Source organism: Danio rerio, chromosome 18 (assembly GCF_052040795.2).
Source record: "Danio rerio strain M-AB ecotype USA chromosome 18, GRCz13ab, whole genome shotgun sequence".
In the NCBI taxonomy this organism is placed as follows: domain Eukaryota; kingdom Metazoa; phylum Chordata; class Actinopteri; order Cypriniformes; family Danionidae; genus Danio; species Danio rerio.
Window position 1 is genome coordinate 18256989 of NC_141038.1, and position 21485 is coordinate 18278473.

At 34.5% G+C, this 21485-nt stretch overlaps 2 protein-coding genes and 1 long non-coding RNA gene across 9 annotated transcripts in view; 1 reads left to right on the top strand and 2 right to left on the bottom strand.

Annotated features, from left to right (window-relative positions):
* The window catches only part of ampd3b (adenosine monophosphate deaminase 3b), a 34528-nt gene extending 32447 nt beyond the window's left edge, over positions 1-2081 (bottom strand). The window contains exons 1-3 of one of the 3 annotated variants that reach the window (XM_087291639.1): positions 1892-2081; positions 915-1038; positions 152-249 (exon numbers count right to left, since the gene is read on the bottom strand). In XM_087291639.1, the coding sequence (XP_087147765.1) occupies positions 152-209 (58 nt within the window). In that variant the 5' untranslated portion in view covers positions 210-249; positions 915-1038; positions 1892-2081. 3 annotated transcript variants of the gene reach the window in all.
* The window catches only part of LOC137488267 (uncharacterized), a 43193-nt gene continuing 22404 nt past the window's right edge, over positions 697-21485 (top strand). The window contains exons 1-4 of one of the 3 annotated variants that reach the window (XR_015514895.1): positions 2098-2150; positions 3669-3713; positions 3980-4202; positions 10537-11226. This is a non-coding gene — a long non-coding RNA (uncharacterized LOC137488267). Of the gene's footprint in view, positions 876-2097; positions 2151-3668; positions 3714-3979; positions 4203-10536; positions 11227-21485 lie in introns of those variants that run through there. The other 2 variants (XR_015514896.1, XR_015514894.1) reach the window with 2 other exon arrangements.
* admb (adrenomedullin b) lies at positions 4170-6286 on the bottom strand. Of its 3 annotated transcripts, none has more exons than XM_087293124.1 (5): positions 6157-6286; positions 5538-5650; positions 5341-5451; positions 4969-5264; positions 4170-4659 (listed from the first exon to the last, which is right to left on the bottom strand). In XM_087293124.1, the coding sequence occupies exons 2-4, from the start codon at positions 5636-5638 to the stop codon at positions 4994-4996; spliced, it is 483 nt and encodes a 160-aa protein (XP_087149250.1). In that variant the 5' UTR covers positions 5639-5650; positions 6157-6286; the 3' UTR covers positions 4170-4659; positions 4969-4993. The 3 variants fall into 3 exon arrangements, with proteins under 3 accessions (XP_087149250.1, XP_087149249.1, XP_087149248.1); XM_087293123.1 differs by having other exon boundaries at positions 4170-4879; XM_087293122.1 differs by having other exon boundaries at positions 4170-5264.

Genomic DNA, 21485 nt, shown 5'->3' on the forward strand with positions numbered 1-21485 from the left:
ATAGCAGACGTTATGTCCTCATGCCACTTTATAGGAGCTTGTTTCAATGGGTCTGCACATATACTTGCCTTTAACAAGCACAAAACTGGCTAAAAAACAAGTTAACATGACTCTTAAGATATAGGATTATCATACACTGTGCCAAACTTACCCCTCCCAAAGTTGGGTGTTGATTGTTGCTTAGACAGAGGGGTTCCTTTTTTGCTCATTTTGACAGCACAGCAGACACGATGTCCAGTTAAGTTTCAACTGAGGGACAGAAGTAAACTCTTAAATGCATTGCATAATCCTAAAACAAATACACAGTAAAAGCACCACAATTGTTGTTATAAGGTTATTAGAGCATGGGTTGTTTACCTCTCAGTGAGCTGATGAATGCTAACTACCAATCGTGTGTGTATGTGTGGTTTTCACAAACAGGAAAAAGGAAATTCATAAGAAGACTTCTAACAGTTCACTGTTTCTGCATCCTCAAAGGCATGTACGATATAGTTATTCCCCCTATGTATTTACTGATCCTCCTGAGCGTGTCTTGTAGCATGTGAAGCAGCTTGTGTAAAATGCTAGGAAGTTACAAGGTTTTAGCTTATCTGCAAGAACAGATACACCATGCAGTTCTAAATAAGGAAATGCCTCAACATTTTTTTTAAAAATGGTACCACCCCTGATAAAACTCTACAATCTCTAACCCTAGCTGATTTTTATGAAGAGAAATAAGTAAACAATGCAAGACAGAGACTAAGTGGGAACTAATGTACAAGGATTACAACTACAGAGCTGTAATGGAGTGAAGCATCAGCTCACAACAGGTTCAGACTTGCAGGAGATGCTTGAGAATTAAAGCACTTCTGTTGCGGTAAACCAACTGTAAAGGGGTTAGTAAGCTTATTTTAAGAAAATATCAAGCAACTCACCTTCCGTCCTCTGTCTTTTGTCTCTGTTATTTTGGTGTTGCCTCTGTGTGACTGTCCCTAGACTGTGATGTGTTCAGTAGTACAGCACTCGCTGGGTGTGAAAATATGCCTCAACTCTCTTAATCTACAAGTAAAAAATGCCACCACACTTAACCCTTGCAGTGCCAGTAAGATCTGAATCTTGTCTGATGGATTTTGCTTTTACTTTGTTTGCCCAAAAAGGAATACTATGTTATTATTTACTCGCTTAAGTTGGCAGTTCATTCCGCTGTGGCGACCCCAGATTAATAAAGGGACTAACCCTAGAAGTATAATCATTTACTAACTTATTCCAGAGTGTTTTTATTCTGTTGAACACAAAGGAAGATATTTTGGAAAAATGTTGGAAAACGTAAACATTTACATAGTAGGTAATACTATGGAAGTCACAGGTTACCAGTTTCCAACATTTTTCAAAATATTTTCCAGACAAAATAATTCAACATGTCAAGGGTGAGTAAATTATTACAGAAATTTCATTTTTGACCTAATCCATTTAACCAATTAATCACAAGCTCAAACTCCTTTAATTGGACTGTTTTTAATAGTTAAAACATTTAGTTGGTTAGTGTTAATAAGGTTTACACACATGAGTAGAAAATCATCCATGCAAGCACAAGACAAAAGGGTAAAGATTACATTTTGTTACACTAATGATTTTAGCAGTTATTTAGACTAAAAAACAAATTACATTTTCCATTTGAAATATTTGCTTTTTTGTTACACCATAGCACACTGAAATATAGACACAAGGTTTCCACTTGACAATAACAATGTAATGTTCTGTTTCTATTTTCTGCCTAAAATAAAATGTCAACAAAAACGCTTAAAGGTCATGTTTCTCGCAATACATTCCTTGAAAGACTTCCTTGAAGAATTCGTATGTTTTTATTGATTATGTTGGTTTTTATATGAGGTAAAACATAAAAAAAACATACCTTAATTTTTCTTTTTCTTGTTACTATGTTCACATACACTTGCCATTCCATAGAACTGCTACAGAGGTAAAAGAGAACATAAATTGAACAAATTAACGTCTTTTGTGTCAAATGTAGTATTACTTCTTCGGGATAAAAAGATGATGGGGTAGCCATATGGTAGCCATCACGTTGTTGGCTTTGGCGCCTCGCGCATGCGTGAAACCCAGTGTGTCAAGTGCAGGCCTACCAAACGGAACACGATGCAGATTAATCTCACGTGAGTGTAACGTTATATGAAGCGTAATATTTTTAAAAATTAGTTTCTTACATTGTAACACTTACTAGTTAGCAACATACTTAGAAACTTTGCAACTCATTATGTGCTGCACTGCATTCGACTGTCTCTAACTAACCCCTAATTTAAGGCTTGAAACTTCAGGGCTGAAAAGGAGTCTCACTCCGGCCCTGTGATCATCCGATTCGATGCTTGAGTTAAGTTCACGACTGACTATATTAAAATAACGTCATTTCCAATTGTATTTCTAATGACACTATCGCGTCTTTTTTAAGAAAACAGCTTCTTTAAAACTTCAAATGTTCAACAACCCTAAAAGTATTATGTCTTAACAATAAAAAAAAAAACTCATCACTTGAGGTTCGACCTCAGGTCGGCGGCGTCTTAATACAACGTGCTGAACACTGGACCACATCAGACATCTTCTCCCATTTTTGGTTTCTGATCAAGTTATTTCAGATTTATTAATGTCGTGAATCATCTAATTTTCATTAAGCAGGTGTAATAGCCTATTTGTTAATATTAATTACTCACATTTTTATATTCACTATGGTGCCACTGCCGCTGTTTGGGGTCAAATGATAGTTACATCATCATTAACCTGCAGGCTGCATTTTGCTCACGTGGCTACGAGAAAATAAATAAAAAGAGCGGATCGGCGGCAAAATAATGAATAAAAGTGAGGCTATGGTCAAATAAATAAATAAATGAAAAAAAAGTGCGACTGCTGAGAGTGCAAGCATAGGGACACGGGCTCTCGCAGCCAAAAAACGGACCGGCCCACCGGGAATTCTCCTGGTCCTCCGATTAGCCAACCCGGGCCTGGTTGATCATCTTTTTGTCAAATGCCCACGTTGAAGTGTTTCGGTCTGATGTATCCACCTTGTTACAACGTGAGTTTAACTTAGATTTTTCCATGTGTGATATATAGTTTGATTCTTTTCTCATGAGAAACATAACAGAATATTTTATTGGGGAAATATTCTATTCACAAATGTAGATTTGCTTCATCATTACCTAATTTGCAGAATTTTCTTTGTGTCTGAAATTGTTTAATTACTTAGCAAAATGTTTACAGCAAAGAAGTGTAAAAACTGAAATTTTATAGGGACTTTGTTATTTTTTAATTCGATAGGTTTGCCTCTGTATACTGTTTCTATTATCTTATTTTATTATCAATTTTATTTATTTATTTATAATTTTCCTTGTTTATTATTGTATTTGATGTCATCCATTGTTATGGTTATTATGTATTGTTAAAACACACACACACACACACACACAAAACCTTAGACTTCTAATTTGGTTAGTGCTCTATTTATGTGCCAAATTCTTCTCTTATTTTTAAGATGTCATAATGTTGCTTTTTTCAAGTATATAATTAATGTAATATTGTCGTGCATTTGTTTATTATTCTGGTATTTTTAATGTGGTTTAGTGTGAGAAAGCGCCCTCTGCTGGATTTGTAGTGATTTTTTTTTCTTGTTTTCTCCCCCACAGACGACTTGCTAAAACCATTTTTTAGCTTCTCTGCGAACACTTAAGGTAAAATCCCCCTTTTAAAATGAACGACAAAAGTGTGATAAATGTCTAGTCTATATTGTTGGCTTATTGTACCGTTGCTTTAGTACAAATAAAACTGTTTAACTTTCTTTATTAAGCATTGAAAAGGATGTAATTTCATATTTTCCCACCAGATTTGATAAAAACACAGGGTTTAAATGTTTATTCGGGCCTCATAAAATTTTACGGTTTAAAAAATAATGATATTCTCTTTAATTTTATTTTTTATTTTTCAATTTATTGCACAGAATTGTTTCCCCATTACTGGGCTGCAGCTGGAAGGGCATCCGCTGTGTAAAACATATGCTGGATAAATTGGCGGTTCGTTCCGCTGTGGTAACCCCTGATGAATAAAGGGACTAAGCCAAAGGAAAATGAATGAATGAATGCAGAATCAACTACAGAATCAACTACTGCTTTGGAAATGACACGGACACATTTTTCTCACTCACTCTTGCCGGAGTTTATTAGGTAATTCATTAACACACATTATGTCACATTATGGAATGATTCATGTGAAAAAAAGCATCTCATTATATCTATATGAACTCACAGGATAAACATCTTCACAATAAACGCAAATAATATCTTAAGACTACATGTACAGTATGTAGATATAAATATATGCACTTTTAACATACAGTATTTTCATAATATACATCTTTATACACATTCTTAATATACTACATAATATTAAAGTGAGTTATTGCACAGGTCCCGTAGCATAGCTAAATCAGTCTTCAAGTATGTGGATGTCCCCCAGGACAACAAAAAGTCTTCATAATTGGTCCCCCAAGGTAAATAGCTTTAAGTCGCGCAAAGTTCAGTCTTTCCTCTTCTTGCAATTCTCTCTGTCTTCTTCAATGAAAATGTGGGCTGGTAGAGTCCTGGGCAATTTCTTCATTCTCCAGCAGAGGGCGCATCAGTGCTGCAGAAGAGACAGAGAGTCAAGTCCCAAAGCGCCATTACAATGACAAGAATGCTAGACACATGCACAAATCATTGCCCACAAATTGCTTAGAACCCTTAAGTTTTTTAAAAGTCATTTTTAGCACTCCTTTTTTTCCACAACCATGACCCGAATCCTTCTCTGTCCAACCCATCAGGCAGAGGATGGAGAGAAGGATGCTCCAGTTGCTCCTTTGTGCCTGAAGGAAGTACACTAACGTTCAGCAAACGAAGTATCAGAAGTATCTCAGTAAACCAAGCCAATGTAAATCAAAGGCTTAGGACAAACCGCAGAGGTGTTCCCGTGTGGTTCCTTAATTCCCTTTGTGAGTGGATCGAACCCATGCCAGCTTTAGACGGCCTTCGTGGAAGGTTAGTGCAGGTTGGTTTGATGGTAACGAACGCCTCCGTCGCCGTCCATAGCCATTCGAGCCGATCTTGTCAGTAGGGGCGTTGTTGGTCTTTGCGTGCATTATGTTCAGCAGGTGGGCAAGCTCGTGCACTGAGCAGGTGGCCAGATTACAGCCCGCTCTTTCCACTCTTTTGATGGAGTAGGCTGGATCTGTCCGCTTTACTCTCGCATTTCTGGAGGCAAGCAGAAAGCAGTTAGTGTCCATGCTAAGAATCATTCTGATTTAATTAAACAAAGCATGTGACGTACCTGTGCTGGGGTACCAGTGACTCTGTATCGCAGTTTCTCTGAGTCAGCAAATCTGTCATGTCGCTCTCGCTTCTCTCTCTCTTCACCCTACTCTGGAGCCAAACACTGAACCTAAGCAATGACAAGAAGAGAAACCCATGAGGTTTGATTCACAGTCAGAGTGTTGATAGAAAAGAGGGATTTGTTCAAGAGCGTACCTTCTCAAACCATCTGTATTCAGAGGTTTTGCACTGGTGATGCTCGGCAGAAGTGCGGTCAACATGCACCATAGGAAAGCCTTCTGAAGCATGGACTTCATTGTGAATGGAACCTGTGGAAGAACATGTAGACATGTTAACGAATATAAAACATATCCTCATGTTTTATTTAACAAAATCACCCTGAAAACAGATTCCCAAATTGGGTTTTTGTAGCGATATCAAAGGAGAACCATTTTGGGTCTCTCAAGTGTTCTTTCAGTGAAAGGTACTTAAATAAATCAATTTGTTGCTGCTGTAAACATTTTGAAAAGTAATTTTACTCCATGAATATCCTTTTAGCTCTGTAAAAAATGTTCTATGGAGGATGAAGGTTTCTTGCCAATTTTCAAAGGTGGTGTTTCTTGTTGACTCCATAATGGTTATTTATTTATTTTGAAAGTTATATAGAGGTTAAGTCTTGCTCAAGCGTATCATTTCTCAATAGCAATTCTTATAATTTCCTGGAAAGTGCACACAAGTGCAATTTCCAGAAAGTTATTTGCCTTTGACCTTTGAGGTCACCAAATCTTAAAATCCCCAATTCAATGTTAACAAACCCCCCAAAAAAGGAACCTACCTGATAATTTGGTCTGGTTTTTAGAATTGACTGCAAGTGCTGATGAAGTCCTTGTTATAGTGTATTTCCAAAGAGCGTCTTGGTTGGTTGGTTAGAGATGAGTATTCAGCTGTGACACTGCTAATGGTCTGAGTTTCACTGAAAAACCTGAGTGCTTTATATACTTTACAGGGGGTGGGAAGGGGCGGGAGTTGTCTTGAGTGATAGCAGCCACATCCCTTCTCTAAACTAGCCAACAACTCTACATGCCCTGTCTTTAAAAGGATGGAATATAAGCCCTGGGAGAAATCTTTACTTCAGGATGTCCTTTTTAATTAGATGACACCATTTGTTTTGCTTGATTTTAATTTCTGTATTCACAGGGTCAGAGAAGGCTCTGAATTGTAGATGGACAGATTTGAGATCCCAGACAAATATGCTTCAGAATAAGCTTTGTAAACATCTGATGATTAACTTCCTGCGAAGCATCTGGAATGCAGATCTAATTGGTGATGGAGTTTATTTCAAATGATGTGACTAGGCGATGTTGTCCTTGGGATAATGACTCGGTACGAGCCCTCACGCATTCCAGCCACCTACACATTTTGTTAACACATCAGGAATGTGGAATTAATGATTTCTATATCGAGTACAGCTAATATGACACCACATGCCCTGCCAAAATAATTTGTGAATGGAACATGCCCAAATTTGTAACTGAAGAGAGAGAAAAACAGATAGTAATTATTTCTGCTCAATCATTTTGCTCGCCTGAAAAATATGATTTGGTTCTTCTCTCTGGAGTTCATATGACAAAGCTTTCCATCTGAAGATATACAGTTGAAGTCAGAATTATTAGCCCTGCTTTGAATTTCTTTTTCTTTTTTTTTAAATTTTCCCAAATGATGATTAACAGAGCAAGGACATTTTCCCAGTATGTCTGATAATATTTTTTCTTCTGGAGAAAGTCTTACTTCTTTTATTTCAGCTAGAATTAAAACAGTTTTTATTAAAAAATAAAAGCCATTTTAAGGTCAAAATTATTAGCCCCTTTAAGTTATATATTTTTTGATAGTCTACAGAACAAACCATCGTCAAACAATAACTTGTCTAATTACCCTAACCTGCCTACTTAACCTAATTAACCTAGTTAAGTTCACTTTAAGCTGTATAGAAATGTCTTGAAAAATATCTTGTAAAATATTATTTACTGTCATCATGGCAAAGATAAAATAAATCATTTATTAGAAAGAAGTTATTAAAACTATTGTGTTTAAAAGTATTGAAATAAATAAGTTCTTCGTTAGAGAGAACAGAAATTCATTACAGAAATTGGGGGGAAAAAAATAAACAGGGGAGCATAAACATTCTGACTTAAACTGTATATAAACTAAACATCATATTCAAAATATATATTGCATTTACGCTACCAATCAAAAGTTTGGGGTAGGTAAAAACATTTTTGAAAGAGATTTTGTGCTCACAGAGCAAGAATAAAAATTGATTTAAATTTTTGTAATGTATTTTGAAATGCATAACTGAGAGCTGAATTTACAACTCATGGACTTTCATATGTGCTCTCGTATTGTACAAAGTTTCATTCAGTTTGTTTGCTTTTTTAAAGCACTGTTTCAGCACATTACACACAATAGAATTGCTAATAGGCTGCATGACTAGTTTAACATTACATTAAGTGCCTCATAATGTTACTGGAAATATTCCCGCCAAGTTAAGACGTGCTCAGGAAAGACAGCCTTACTCTCACTAGTTTCCTCTGAGCTTAACAACACCCATAATTCCATAATTAATCTATTTTTATCTGTAGGCAGTAAAGACACAATGTTGAAGTTGTTATATAAAAAGACACTGAGTGTTCTGGAAAGATAAAACACAAGCTGTGGTGAGTCAGCTTTGATATTTCTGGTCACTGCCAGTCTTTTAGCAGAGAAATGTCTCGATTGCTCTAAAACACGAGCTGTGGTGCTTCAGCTTCGATAATTCTGGTCACTGCCAGTCAGCCATGTACAGTCAGCCATGTAATTTCTCGATTGCTCCTAGTGTAAATGACTAAATGGCTCAATTTTTGGTAATCTATTAGACCACATAATCTAAAGAGGAAATAGGGAAGGATTGATATGGTGCAGTGGTCACATAATCCTGTCTCTTTATGAATATAGAGTGCACCATATAAAATTCCAACAGCATTTAAGTATAATCTTTAGGGGTCACATTTTGATGTTTCCCTAAAGATTCCCAAAAAGTATTTCTGATAATATTTTTTTCTTCTGGAGAAAGTCTGATTTGTTTTATTTTGGCTAGAATAAAAGCAGTTAATTTTGTTTGTAACTATTTTAAGGTAAATATTATTAGCCCCCTTAAGCAACATTTTTTTTGATCGTCTACAGAAACTATCGTTATACAATGACCTTATTACCCTAACTTGTCTACTTAACATAATTAAGCCTTGAAACTACACTTTAAGCTAAATAATAGTATCTTAAAAATATCTATTAAAATATTATTTACTGTCATCATGGCAAAGATAAAAGAAATCAGTTATTCAAAACGAGTTATTAAAACTATTATGTTTATAAATGTGTTGGGAAAAAAAATCTTCCTGTTAAACAGAAATTGGGGAAAAATATACAGGGGGGCTAAGAATTCTGATGTAATTTTAGGTACTGTATGTTTTGTCTATATGGCAATAGAGTGATAAGCTTTATTTTTGTCTCTACTGTCTATACATAAACAGCTGTTCAATGTGGTCAAAGCAGGTTGAAACCAGACTTCAGTTATATCAGTGTTTTGAGAGATGAAAAAAAAAGAGGCAAGGGTGTATTCCAAGCAGATGCAGCAAGTCCCCTAGAGGCATTGTTATTGCAACATCATCAAGTCAATGAATACAGACAGCCACAAATTATTTTAAGCCTCAGGAAGAGAATCTACTCCATGGAAATGACACAACTCATCACATCCCCATGTCATGACACACACACTCTCTTGTTTACACTTGCCAAGTAATGTATCGAGAAACCACCATGACATTTCGTGCAAAAAATCCCTGCTGTTCTCAGTATGTGATCTGTTAAGCGCTTATTTTAATGTTTTTGGGTGTCCTGAACGTGATGGAGAAAGTGGCTTGATGTAATGACCGCGTTTGCATCTACTCGGCACGTGTAATTTATTTGTTAATAATCAGCGCATCAACGTTAATATAACTCTTAACAGGCTGATTGTATAACCAGCCTCTGGTGAAGATCCAGTGGATTTGATTCAAAAGAAGTGGGTCATAATCTTTTTTACTATCGCTTTTTGCATGGTGTGAAGGCTGTTTTTCGTGCTCAGAAAAAAATCACAAGCAGATTTCCAAGTGTAGTTATTTCTGCTTTATTTCCTGGAAATGGTTTTGTGGACTGCAGTAGCTTTATTTTCTGAATCAAGAATTATACAAGATTTTAGCATTTGTTATCAGTATATCTGAAATAAAATGCTTTAATAATACTTAGCTGTTACGCGGTCACATACCGATGCAACTTACATCGCAAACATTGCACGTTTGCACTATTTTGACGATGTTTGGAAGCTGCGGCAATGACTTGTGGTGGCATGTTTTCTATTACAATAAAATTATTATTTACATGAAAATATTTGTTTACACAAGATTCAGGAAATGCACTATTTAAAATTTTATTTACAGGATATACAGGAGTTGTTTTATTTCGAATAGATGCTGCCTAATTTCTAGTTTTAAAAATAATTACTTTTGTTTTAAAAGTGCAAGTTATTTATTTTCACTTTTTTATAAGAAAAAAAAAGACTGTTCGTTTTAAGCATTGTGTGTTTTAATTTCAGTTGTTCAACGCTGGTGTTCAATAAATAATCATAGATACTAGATAGTGTGTGTTTTCTTCAATTACTTTAAAATCAAGTAATGCATCTCTCATTCAGAAATCTCTCACTTGTAATAAGTGAGCAAATTTACTGTACAAAACCTGTCAGTAAATTATGAGGACAAAAAAATAAAATAATCGTTCTTTAATCGTAACCGAGTTAAAATGTTCAATTAATCAAGATTTTGATTTAAGGCCAAATCGCAGCCTTAATAATATACAATGATAAATTCTTTTACCATAATTGTTTTCATAAAACCAAAAACAATTGTATAATTACTATGTAAAAAAAATGCTAACTCAAAAAAATGACGCTTGTTATTTGCTCAAAATACTTTTTTAAAATCAGCTGAAACAACACGATTGTGGAAGAACTTGTTCAATCCAATTCGATGTTCAATCCACTTAAACAAGTTTACTCAATTCCTTTATGTTGACCCAGCACAAATTGATTATGTTGAACCCAGCATTTTTTACAATGCATGTGATGATATATACAATTATTTTTTAGGGGTTTTGACCCTTATTGGGAAAGGACATTGGAGATTTTACAGACCGAATAGTGTGGGGAGCAGAGATAGGGGAAAGACTTTCAAAGGACCTCGAGCCGGGAATTAAACTTCAGTTGCCGTGAGCTCCTCTGTGCTATGTGTCGATGCACTAACCACTAGGTTATTGGCACTAACATATTTTACCTTTTTTTTTTTTACTTGTTAAGAGCTGATAAAATGTTTAAAATTGAGTTAAAAAAACACAAAATTCCTCTTTCACGCCCATTAATGAAGATCTGCTGGAAGTTTTATTTTAATAAAATTTTAACAAATATGAAAGCTGCCCTCTGAACCTTTGAGCACAATAAAATGAAAAAATATGAATCTCGTTTTTTTGCTTCTGGTGCTGGTTAACTGAAATATGAATGCAACACGAACCACAGAAATCGGAACTATCCAAAAACAGGACATGATGTCACACAATGTGAATGCCCATTACATTTCAATACACTTATTAGAAACGCATCTCCTTTCAACATATCTTCATTTGTGGGTGTGAAGGATGGATTTCTGGTGTGTTTTTTTTTTACTCTTTTAGATATTTTATAAACTCTTAAAAAGTTCTCAACTGTTACAATATCATTGCATGTATGTATATCCAACAGGCCCATGTTAAGCACAGACCTTATTTTACTTATTTCAATAAATTGAACAAAAAAAATTATAATTATTTATTTATTAACTTAAATTAAAAGGAATAGGGTCAACACGGTGGCTCAGTGGTTAGCACTGTTGCCTCGCAGCAAGATTGTCGCTGGTTTTGAGTCCCAGCTGGGCCAGTTGGCATTTCTGTGTAGTTTGCATATTCTCCTCGTGTAGAGGTGGGTTTTCTCTGAGTGCTCCGCTTTCCCCACAGTTCAAAGACATGCAGACATATAGGTGAATTGAATTAACTAAATTGGTGGTTGTATACGTGTGTGAATGAGTGTGTATGGATGTTTCCCAGTACTGGGTTGCAGCTGGAAGGGCATTCGCTGTTGGAAACATATGCTGAGTAAGTTGGCGGTTAATTCCACTTTGCCAACCCCTGATAAATAAAGAGACTAAGCCGAGGAAAATAAATTAATGAATTAAAAGGAATAATCAATTGATTCATGTATGGCTATTTTTAAGCATAATGTACCATAGTAAATTTATTTATTTATTATTGTTTGTTCTTTTAGAAATATTCTGTTTATGTACAGTATGGATGGTGTATAATTATAAAACAAACCATCTAAAAACCTATTAATGTAAATGCTATGGATGTCCAATTATTATTACCAAGCAAGAGTTTAAATAATGATTACTTTGGTAGATTGAAAATGGAGTCTTTGTAGTTCGCATTTTGTCAGGGAAATGCCATACAGGCTCTCCTTACATGTACTGTAGTCTCTATGCATGGAGAATTGAAAAAAACAAGGTGTTTGGAGGATACAGTTACATTTGAAGCGAGCATGTGACTGTGTTACTGCCTGTTTGATTTAGACCAAAAAGTCAATTGCTGTATTCCTACCTGATATTTGTAGACTTGAATTGACTTTAATCTTTCCAGTAACATTTTCAAGAAAGCCTGACATGCTTCACATCCACATGTGCCCTCATAACAACAAAATAACTTCCCAGTACTTAGCTTTCATAAGAAAAAGAGCTTTCTGAAGTGTATACAAATAGCTTAAGTTATAAATGTCTTTAGGACAACAAGCTATCGGGAACTGTGGATAGATCAACCTAGTTATTTCAGTTACAAACATCAGAAGCATTTCAGGTAATATCTGGCAATAGCTTTCTGGGAAACATAAGCTGAATAAGTTAAAATACTCAGAGTAGTTGATTTCTCAGCACAAGCTGTTAGGTTGAACTATAAAGTCTATAAATGTTCCGGTCAGCATTTAAATTTTACTGTTTGTGCACATAATAATGCTTGTCTATTCTTTGCTTCATTTTTGACTCACATCGTCACTTCAAATCGAAAGCATTTTTTCTCTCTGGAACCACTTACATCTAATCTTTCGTGGCATATCTCAAGCTATTATTGTCTGGATTTTTATTACTCACAGTTGCTAGTATTGCACAGTTTTGATTGGTCACTCATTGTGCCTAAACTGATTTTATAGATGCTTTGGATCACTCGTGTGTCAAGAAGTATGTATAAAAACCTGAAGTAATGATTCTTGGAAATGAAAGCATGATCCCCTTGTGGCCATCATCCGTCCTTGTCACAGTCATTTTTTGCTGTGCACTCATGTTCCTGTGTCTATAGACTTTTTAGTGCTAATTTGTTCAAGTTTGTGACATTATATTTATATATCATGTAGTTTTTCTTATTGCGATTGATCCAAAGTATGGAGTAAGCTTTACACATTTCTCAAGTCATAAAAAAACTGTTTTTTGTTTGTTGGCTTGCTTGAATATTCCCAATACAATTCAATATGATTTGAAATGACTGGGGAATGTTTTCATCGTTTCACTGTGTTTAATTCACCAGCATTGTTCAGGTCCAAAGGTCCAACTTTAAGTGCTCAGCAGGTTAATAAATGGCAGAGAAATGCCTGCATAATGTATGCCAGCAGAGGTGCCAACATGGAAAACTACACTGTAAACAGGTGTGCTGTTTTCCTTAAACACTGTAGTTATAAGATATGCTTGCAAAGATCACAATTTTGATAATTGTGCTCACTCTTTTCCACAAAAGGGGTGCTCTTAAAATTGTGCCAGAACCGCTGAATATCACTGTAACAAAAAGCAATAGTGCCCCTCAACAACATCATACTTTCTTCAGAATTAATTGTTCTTTTGTTGGTTGAAAACACACATGCTCATTATTTAAAGTTTTTTTTTTATTGATTATTTCTTTTGTAAACTGTAAAGGTGTTCATAATGTTACAAAAGATTTCAAATACAAGTGTTCACAAAAATAAGCTTGTAAAAAGCTGTGCAAAATTGACAGTGACATATATTATTCATTCATCAATTTTCTTTTTTTTCGGCTTAGTCCCTTTATTAATCTGGGGTTGCCACAGCAGAATGAACCGCTAACTTATCCAACATGTTTTTACGCAATGGATGCCCTTTCATCAATCAATAATATATTTTACATTGTTACTAATATTATGATTAATATTATTAATATTGGGGCTTCACGGTGGTGCAGTTGGTAGCACAATCACCTCACACCAAAAAAGTCGCTGGTTTGAGTCCTGGCTGGGCCAATTGGCATTTCTGTGTGGAGTTTGCATGTTTTTCCAGTGTTTACGTGGGTTTCCTCCAGGATTTCTGGTTTTCCTCACTGTCCAAAGACGTGCACTATAGGTGAATTGGGTAAGCTAAATTGTCCGTAGTGTATGTGCGTAAGTCCTGGTTCTCAAGGTTGGGGGTTGAGCTTTGAGCTAACAACCCACCACCTAAAAAATCTAGATGTTACGAAACACCAACATGGTGCCACTAAATATCAACTTCATGGTTGTGGGAGTAAGAGTATTTAATTATTCATATTAGAAAAACTTTGTCACCATAAACCACAAAACCAGTCAAAAGATGCAGGTGTGTTTTTTGCAATTGTCGAAAATACTTTTTATGGATCAAAATGATTGATTTTTCTTTTATAAGTAAAGATTTTGTTCCAAATATTGATTATTGATATGTGATTAGCAATGTCCTTTACTAAGCACTTAATTTGGACACATTTAAAGGTGATTTTCTTAGTATTTAGATTTTTTCGAACCATCAGATTCCAGATTTTTAAATTGTTTTACATTGGCCAAATGTTGTAAAATCCTAATAACAAAGTATTTATAAGACAAAACTTTTTATACAGCTTTTAGGTGATATAAAAATCTCAATTTCACATTCGGAAAATATAAACACTTTCACAAACTAGAACATTTTAATCAGAACAGCTTTACCTACAATTTAAACACAATCTGCTCGTCTTTCATGAATGAGGCCCATACAGTCTGTGAAAAAAATTGCAACTCAGCTTCCTGAAAAATATTATACACCACTGTTTTTAACACCGATCATGATAAAAAAAAAAATCCAAACCAACCAAGTCAGAAAATCAGAATGATTTTTGAAAGATCATGTGACACTTAAAAGAACTTCACAGTCACCTCGTCTCTTGATCACCAACTAAAAGTGTGCAGGATCCACCATCATCAAATGCCATCTAGCGAGACTGTTCATTAAGATAATGAGGATTATTAGATTATAAGGCTGATAGAGAACATTTGGCCAGAACACTGCAGTTTAATATTACAGCATATTGTCTCCATCACTATTGCAAAACACACTCAAACCACAAAGTCAGCGCCTCCTGCTGGCCTCTCTATAACACTTCCAGTAGCAGCAGTTTTCCAGGATGTCTCCCATTCATGTACTGTCCAAGATCTGACCCTGATTATCTTCAGTTTGGAGCTAGGTTGACATTGCAAATCAATTACCCTGCAAATGATCTAAAATAGTATACAAGCATGTGTCTAGTTTTATTAAGGCTATACAGTGTCTTTTTTTAGCCAATTACAAGACAGTTACTATAATGTGGCATTCATTGATAGACTTGTGCAAGTTTTAAGGCATTAAATTACTGTGAGGCAATGATGACTCAAATGCTTAGAGAGTTTACAGTGCTGTGAAATATTACGAGGTCATGCTCAACCTGTTCATTAGAAAGCTTGTTGTTAGCAGGTGTCATGTGATTTGCTTTAGCGGTACCATATTAGATTTCCTAGTGCATTTATGAAAAGTGAGTGAATGATTACATGAGTGACGACACATGCTCCTCTTTATATAATCCTATAGTTGCCAGAATGTTGTGTTAGTAATCAGGACACAATAATCCAGAGATTTTTACTTGGCTAACAGGAGCACGCTGTCTAATTTTGCTTTAAGGACAACATCTTGTTAGTCAATTTACTTGTTTTATTCTTGATTGTTTTGTGGGGATGTTAATAGACATCTAGTTTTGCTTCTAATTTTTATACTAGAGAATCTTAGGACATAATGAAACAGTTCAGGTCTATTTTAATGTTTACTACTCATTCTTGTAACCTATTACAATCAGTGAATTCAAGAGAAAGATGGGATTTCATCATAATCTGATATGTAGTTTTTGTTATTAAACATTTTAAGATGAATTATCAACTCCTGTAACAATTTGTGTTCAGGAAGTAATGTGAAACAGCATTCCTAACATTTAAGGTTATTTCGGGGTTATTTGAGAATCTTCCAAACTGCACAACTGTAATGATAAAAATGTTCCATTTGTTAACTATAGTACATAAACTAATAGTGAAAATACTTCTTGAGCATTTAATAATCTTAACTCATTTTGATTTATTATTAAAATCAAGGTTGAACCTCTATTTACCTCTATGTTTGTATAGTGTTATTGTTATGCACCTTGGAGTGATCTATGTAAAGGACATCATAAGATTTCCAATGCCACAATTCCAGTTATCTGTGCTATGGCCTCGTAAATAAACTTCCTGAGAACATGTAAGCATTGTACACACACACACACACACACACACACACACACACACACACACACACACACACACATATATGTATAATGTTTAAACATAACAACCAACTTTGTCAGTCAGTCACATACCGTGACATTATACATGTGTCTTTCTGCAATATTTTTTTAAAGTGAAGGATGATCTGTGCTTGATTAATCAATGAAAGATCATGGATAAAAACTGTATAGACATTGAGAAGTAAAAGGGCTACCCAGTCATTTCAATTGATCAAATTGTCCCTCCCAGTGTTTGTTTGTTAAGAACCTTTAATTGCATTGTGAATATCTTTTGTGATAGAAATGTAAAATACAAACAGTAATTTCCTGCACTAAAAAATGCAGCGTTTGACACAATTCATTCATGTTGTCACAACAGTAATCCATTAAATTTGCTGAACTAATTGAACATAAATTAGATGTTTCCCAAGTTTATCCAGAATTTTATTGATTTAGCTCATTTTAAATAAGTAGTTTAAACAAGCAGCAAAAAATAAAAATTAAATGGAGTGTAGAAAGCCATTTTGGAGAATATTTTGTACAATTTAAAGTGCACCTATGGTGAAAAATCTACTTTTCAAGCTGTTTGGACAAACATATGTGTGTATATATAGTGTATAAACCATCATATTGGGGTGATAAACAAGGTATGTCTCCATTGTGGAAATTTTTAGCTTTTCCAAAAATGTATTAATTGGATTATTAATTTTAATAAAAAATGGTATTTGTATTATGCCGGATGAACCACATTTCCGCATTTTCATGGCCAATCTTAGTCAATTAAATTTACATGTTTTGGGTGCATTTAAATTTTCACAAGCAGTGCAGAGCCTCTGGGAATGAAAGAGGCTGAATTGACCTCCCCCAGATCCAATAATGTACATTTTAACTAATGATTGGTCAAGAAACTTCTTCACAACCTTTTAAACACTATACAAATTGCATATTCTACAACAAATTACAAGATAATATAGTAAAAATAAAAATAATGTGTGGACAAGATGAAAACCAAACAAGAAATGGTAATAAAAGTCTTTTAAATGCATGTTAACAAAAGCTGAAACTGTAATGCAGCTTATCGCTTATGATAGGATCACTAAAAACATACATTAAACTAGACAAACATAAGGGAATGTTTTCCCTTTTCTCCCTATTGTGATGTACATCCAATTGAAAATGTTTCTAAAATAGGAAATGTAGGATGGTGCATGGTTTTGCACTTTGTGATCGGATTGGATCATTGAAATGTTCACACAATGGTGGACGATTTGAATGCCATTTTGAACTTGATTGTTGGAGAGGATTGCAGTCCTCCAGAATCTCCTTTGGCACCCTCATTTGCATGTTCTCAGAGGCCCGATGATGGTGAGAACGAGGAGCTAAATTTTACAGATGGAATCATATCATATTAGTGGTATTTGGTTAATGATTATTTGGGCAACTTAATTTCTACAAAATAATAAAGTGCATAGATACGTCATTTATAAACAAGCCCTACTACACTCTCAGGAATAAAGGTACGAGAGTTGTCACTGGGGTGGTACATTTTCAAAAGGGAGACATTTGTACTTAAAGGGTCCATATTGGTACCTCAAAAGTATAGATTAGTTCCTACACATTTTAAGAGGAACACTTTTGTACTTTTTAGGCAAATTTGTACCTTTTGAAAAGGTACCACCCCAGTGACATCTCTCGTACATTTTTTTTGTGTGAGTGTATACACAAAAAAGTAAGAGTACACTTTGACTTCAATGCCAAATTTAAAACCATATGGAAACAGAGCCTGAGATGTACACATCCCTATCATGAAATATTAAAATGACAAGAAATATCTAAAAATAAAACATGAAATCCTTTCAGAATGCGAAGAATTCCACCACTTCCAATCTGCCATAGAAATCTGAGTTCATACATTCCTAAATTCTGACTATGAAATATGAATTAGGCCCCACAGAGAACACCTGACAAGCCATCTGCCAGGGGGCCATGCAGGACGTCCCGCACGGTCCAGGGACAGCTTCATCAGAGCTCCAGCAAAACAGATGGAGATCTGCTAAATTCAGTGTCAGAAACTCGATTTTTTAAATCTCTCTGCTTTGATTTCCTTCGTCAATCCAACACATGACTAAAGCTAACGTGCTAAACAACCAGATACTACGTGTTAAATCAGATCAGATACCAAACTCATCAAATGCATTGTGTATTGTGTACCCCTGCTATGGTCCGTTTGTCCATAAAATGTTGGATTAAAATATGTGCGAGCTGTTGCCAATAATATATTCTTGTTTGTTGAAAACACAAATGATTGATGGTTTGCTTGGCCTGCGTTGGACACCAGGGGGTGGTTTCATTCGCACTTGCTCTGCGACGATGAGGTTTGTGCGGATGAATTATTTTTAGCACTTACTTCATAATCTGCTTTGCGTTAACTGTCCCTTTACTATTCCTCATTCTTAATCTGTGACCGCATTCCCTGTTCACATCTTGATTTAATCCAATTCTGCCCTTTATTTATGATCCGTGACTGAATTCGCTCCTCCAGATGAGTTTTGACTCAGCACTTCAGAATTTCAGGGCTGTTTATTTAGTGCACGTAAACCCATGGTCACTTTGGGATTAAGTTTGTTTTTTGATGTCGAAAGGTCAGGTTGTTTACGTTTCTGAAAGATAGGAATTCACTTTTGGGAATGTTCAAAACAGGTTTTTTAAATCATCCTGATTTTTTTTTTTTTTTGTAAAACCGAGATTGTACACAATCAAAAAATAGCCAATAGAGCTCACTGTTGTCCAAACATTAGATCACGTTTTGGACAAAACAAATAGTTACAGCTCCAACAACAAAATCCAACTTTTGTTAGGTATTTTTGTTTCTTTAATTTAGCAAAATTCAGTTACTGATGTCAAATTAAGCCTTAAAAATTACCAATTAAAAAGCTAATTAGTCAAGGAATTTTTTTTTAGATTTTACATGTAACATTTTAATAACATTTTCATCACACTAGCCTGTTAAATTATAAAGCAAATAAATGAATAAAAAAATCTATTTATATATAAAATTGTTATTGTAATTCTAAAAAATGGCTATAAATGTAAATAAAAAAATATTTAAAATAGTTAAAAAAAGATAATTAAATAATTTAAGATTATTATTAAAATAGTTTTTTTAAATATTATAAAAAGATAATTAGTCAAGCATTTTTTTTTACATGTAAAAGTTTTTTTTTTTTTCACTTTTTATAGCATAATGTCTTTTCATAATGGCATTACTGAACTTTTTTTGTGAAACAAAATATTAGTTAGAAAGCAAAATATTAATTACAAGAGTAAACAACATTGGATATTAATTAAATATTAGCAAAATTAGCAGCAATATTACACTACCACCAGAGAAGATTTTATCAACATTATGCTAAATTCATTAGGACTACAACATCTATGATTTTTTTTTTCAGAAGCTTCATCTGAATACACTACCTGACAAAAGTCTTGTCGACTATCCAAGTTTTAGGAACAACAAATAATAACTTGTCTTTTAGTTGATCATTTGGTATCAGAAGTGTCATATATGAAAGGCAAAGGCCTCTAGATTAGAAGAATTTGCCTCTCCTTTGGTTTGTAATGTTATGGGCACCATGAATGTCTTGAGGCTGTTGATGTTGCCATCCAATCTGCAGATCTCTCGCACACCCCCATACTGAATGTATTTCCAAATCATAATCATTTCCTTCACCAAACTTGACAGATTTTTGTGTGAATCTTGCATCCATGTGGGTTCCAATAGGTCTTCTGCAGTATTTGTGATTATTTTGATGCAGTTCAACTGATGATTCATCAGAAAAGTCTACCTTCTGTCAAGTGGTCAAGTTATTGTTTGTTGATTTTACAACTGGGATCGACGACAAGACTTTTGCAGGTAGTGCATGTTTACTGACTGTTTACTGCAGCTCCGAAACGCTTTAATAGCACGGCATGAAGGTGACTAAATAATAACAGATAATACCAGTTTTTAATTATTAGCCCTTAAAAAGCATCAACTAGAACGCATCGTGACAGTAAAAGATGTTTTTAAAACCACACATGACTCTGCACTCATTGTTCATTTTAATAAAATAGGAATATGTAATTGGGAAAACATTTGTGGTTCCCCCTTCATCCATCGTCTAATCCGACAGGCTTTGAAACTGTGAGTTTATAGAGTCAGGTGGGGTCATCTTGTAATTAAAAAGCTGCATTGCACATGTACGCTTGAAATGCAAAACATGTGCTTAGTGGCTATTTTTCAGTCATTACAATAATATGCTATGATTGCTTCGAAATGCAACGTAGCTGTAGATGCATCTTGTTTATCCCCGAGATATGATTTGGCTGAAATGAGACAGCAGATACTGTTAGAACATGTGTGTCCAATCAGAATTACATTGTGCGTATGGAATGTGTGGCATTTATAGTGACTCTGGTGTCAGAAGTCAAATGAATGGCAAGCTGCAGCGCTGAATGTATTTAACTCTTAAAGGACTCTTTTTACAGATGCCTGAGGTGCACAGAGTTGTTTTGTACAGCAGTCGTTTTCTGATTCAGCCATGGAACATTTTAGGAATGTTCTGTGTGCTATGCAGTTTTTGGCATTGTGTTGATTTGTTGGTCAAAGCAGTTTTAGGCATTAAATTTTTTTGTTTTTTTTTTTGCATTTAATTGGAATGTATCATTATACAAGAAACCTAAAATGCCATTTTGTGTAACAATTGTTTTTGTTGCGGATATTTAGAACAAGAATCATTTAATTAGAAAGACTAAAAATAGGATTTAAAGATTAGTTGTCCATTCTATGATATTTATTGACACAACATTTATTTAAATAAAAAAATAACTACTGTTCTTTATTCTTTAATAAGTACAGGTCAGTAGAAGCGCATCGTTTGTTTTAGCATAAATATATTTGTTAGACTGAATGCTGATGGAATATTATTTCATCAGTATTTTTACTTTTTTAAATAGTATTTTATGCATTAAGGTAGACACTTTGCATTTAAGTGTTTTGTGTGTATTAGGGATGAACAATATACCGTTTAAGCATCAATATCACAATGTGTGTATCCGCAATAGTCACATCGCAAGATTACGTTGATTGTTAAAGATTAAAAGACAAAGATATTATTCAATTTTATATTTTGAAATTATTTTATACAACGACGACCATGTTATTTTGCATTGTTCAATTTCTGCTGTTAAACTCCCCAAAAAACCATAAATCTCTGTTTATTGTTTATTCTTGCTTTTAATATTATTATAATTTATGCAGATACAATGAGTAGAAAAAGTCTTGATCATCTCAGTTGATCTAAATTAATAAAATCTTTTTAAATTTGTTGCATACACCAAAATAGGATGTCAAAGTTTTGACCCTACACT